Raw genomic sequence first — 2694 nt, 5'->3', positions numbered from 1 at the left:
TTGGAAGGACCTTAAAGCTCATCTAGTTCCAACCCCCTGCCACAGGCAAGGACACCTGCCACTAGAGCAGGTTCCTCCAAGCCCCTGTGTCCAACCTGGCCTTGTGTTGCTGGAATTCACCCTGTGGAGCAAGCTTGGACAGTGGGTAGGGTACTGCTTTGGGTGTGCAGTGTCAAGAGGCTCCTCACGTTTCCTGAGGACAGAGGACTTCACCATTTGTTCCTCCACATGCTGGCTGGTGCCGGGCCTTGCAGTTGCTCCATGGGGGTGGGATACCCGCAGTTGTTGGAAGGTTGGAAACTCTTTGCCCAGACAAACTCCATCATCATTTTTCTCTTCAGACATGGACCAACAGCATCAACCAGGCCAATAAAATGGCCCTGCTTGCCTGGGCGAAAGAAACGGGCATCAACTTGGTGCAGATCAATGGGCAGAGGCGATATGGTGGCCCACCCCCAGGTACGTGAGCATAGCATCTCAGTGCTGTGGGGGCATAGCACATAGGGTGCCTGGTGGCGAGTTACATGTCACCCACATTTGCCCACTGTGTGCCCACAGGCTGGGTGGGCGACCCCCCTCCGGCGGGCACAGAGGTGTTCATCGGGAAGCTGCCGCAGGACATGTACGAGCACACCCTGATCCCGCTCTTCACGAGCGTGGGGACGCTCTATTTTCCTTCAGTGGGCTCAACCGGGGCTTCGCCTACGCCAAGTACAGCACCCAGCACGCCGCCAAGGAGGCCATCGCCACCTTCAACAACTTCAGGGTGCGGGAGGGTTGCGCCATCGTGGTGTGCCAGAGCACGGAGAAGTGTGAGCTCAGTGTGGACGGGCTGGCAGCCTCGGTGAGCCGGCGGGAGCTGGAGGCTGTGCTGCGGCGCATCACGCCGGGCATCCTCAGCGTCACCCTGCAGCCCAGCCCTGGCCAGCAGCGGGCGCAGCTCGCAGTGCTGAAGTACAGCTCGCACTACGCTGCTGCCATGGCCAAGAAAACCCTCATGGAAGGTATGTGGGAGGTTGGGGTGCTGGTTGGGATGGTCTTCCTGGTGTCTTTAAGGGCTGATTCCACCTCCGGATCAGCCACAGGGTGAATTCAGCCTTGAGATACCCTTTGTTTTCCCCCTGTGTCCCATAGGAGGCCAGCTGTCCTCAGTGGGGAGCACAGACCTACTGCTGGTAGGGCTGAGGGACTGTTGCAGGTCTTTAGCTGCCTACTCAGGGCAGAAGCGTCACCAGTACCAATCCAGGGCATCCAGAGCTCTAACCAAGTTACCCTTCTGATGAAGATTCCCTACTCCTCAGTGCCCCATCCCATGATTGCAGAACCCTGGGACACGTTTCCCAGACATCCACCCAGAACCTTCAAAGTCCTGGTGTGTACCCACTTCTGCCCCAGCTGAGAAACAGCTCAGAGAACAGGCTTTGATGTCTGTGCACCTTGTCCCTAAAGGTTGCTCCTAAAATCTCCTGAGCTTTGCAGCTCTGAGCCCACCTTGGTAGCCAAAGGAGATGAAGAAGCAACTGCCCCATAGCTGCCTGAAGGGTTGTAGAGGCAGGGGAAAGGGTCTTGTGCAGTTCATAGACTGTGGGTTGGTGCCAAACCACCTGTGGGGGTCACTGTGCCAGATGCTGGGGGCAGGATGGGGTGATACTGGGGTGCTGGTGCCTGAGCATCTCCTGCCAGCCGCTGCTGGTCTCTCCTAGGGAACATGAGGCTCAGTGGGGTGGCGATAAGGGTGGACTGGCTGAACCCTGACCTGAAGCAGAAGCTGCAGTCGTGCGAGGAGAAGCCATCGCCCAGCCGGGTGCACAGGGGCAAGCACCCGGGGACCCCCAAGCAGGCGCCTCCCTCTCCGGTGCTGCACAACGCGCTGGAGCACCTCAACACCCTGTGCCGGAGCCAATACCTGGGGCCCCCCCTGTTCCTCACCAAGTGCATGCAGGCCAACCCCAATGGGTGGCTGCGGTTCTGGTGCCAGGTGGTGATCCCGGGGTGCCCCGTGCCCTTCACGGGGTTCACGTGGGTCCGTCAGGATGGGACAGGCAGGAGCGGGCACGAGGAGGCAAAGGTTGCGGTGGCGCTGCAGGTTCTGCAGATGCTGGGTGAGTCCTTGCGCGGTACTGTGCCAACCTCCCGAAGTCTTGGAGCATCTCCTGGGAGTGTGGTGCTTGGGGGGACAAAGGCAGGGTCATCCCCTCATCCTCCAGATGTGATCCTTGATCCCTGAGCCCGAGTGGGATTCCTGGTTGGAAGCAGAGGATGCAAAGGGAGGGGGTGTTGGGGTGCTGCTCGGAGCCTGATGCTTCCCTTCCTGCTGCAGGGTGCCGGCTGACGTAGGCAGCGCTCTGCCCGTGCCATGAGCTGAACCTGAGCCACGAGCCCCGGTGCTGCTGGAGTGGCGTGTGAGCCCTGCTGCAACCGGGTCCTGTTCCAGCTTTGCTTTCAGTTCGTTTGGGTTTGGTTTGGTTTGGTTTGGTTTGAGAGCTGGTGCTGAGGATGGAGCTGCTGGCCTGGTGTGTGGCCACTGCCCTGTCCCCAACCAGCCCTTGGGGATGGTTCTGTTCTTTGGGATGGTTCTGGTTTTGGGGATGGAGATTTATCTGGCCCAGTTTGGCTTCTTTTCAGTTGGTTTATGTTGCTCTGCTGTGGAGGAGGGGCCTTGGGAGAAGCAGCAGCTGCTTGGGGTGGGTGGGC

General features: G+C 59.5%; 1 protein-coding gene across 1 annotated transcript; it reads left to right on the top strand.

The window, feature by feature from the left end:
• Window positions 1-350: 350 nt before the first annotated feature.
• On the top strand, window positions 351-2117 carry DND1 (DND microRNA-mediated repression inhibitor 1; the record flags this gene model as incomplete). The annotated part of the gene is given in 4 exon segments (XM_010019668.1): window positions 351-459; window positions 559-669; window positions 672-1004; window positions 1704-2117. Coding segments are annotated over 4 exon segments (943 nt in total), but the record flags the coding sequence as incomplete, so codon positions are not given.
• Between the last annotated feature and the right edge of the window lie 577 nt (window positions 2118-2694).

The sequence above is a fragment of the Nestor notabilis genome, unplaced genomic scaffold (genome assembly GCF_000696875.1).
Source record: "Nestor notabilis isolate BGI_N333 unplaced genomic scaffold, ASM69687v1 scaffold22768, whole genome shotgun sequence".
In the NCBI taxonomy this organism is placed as follows: domain Eukaryota; kingdom Metazoa; phylum Chordata; class Aves; order Psittaciformes; family Psittacidae; genus Nestor; species Nestor notabilis.
The sequence above is the reverse complement of the archived record's forward strand: the minus strand, read 5'-3'. Positions and strand labels throughout refer to the sequence as shown.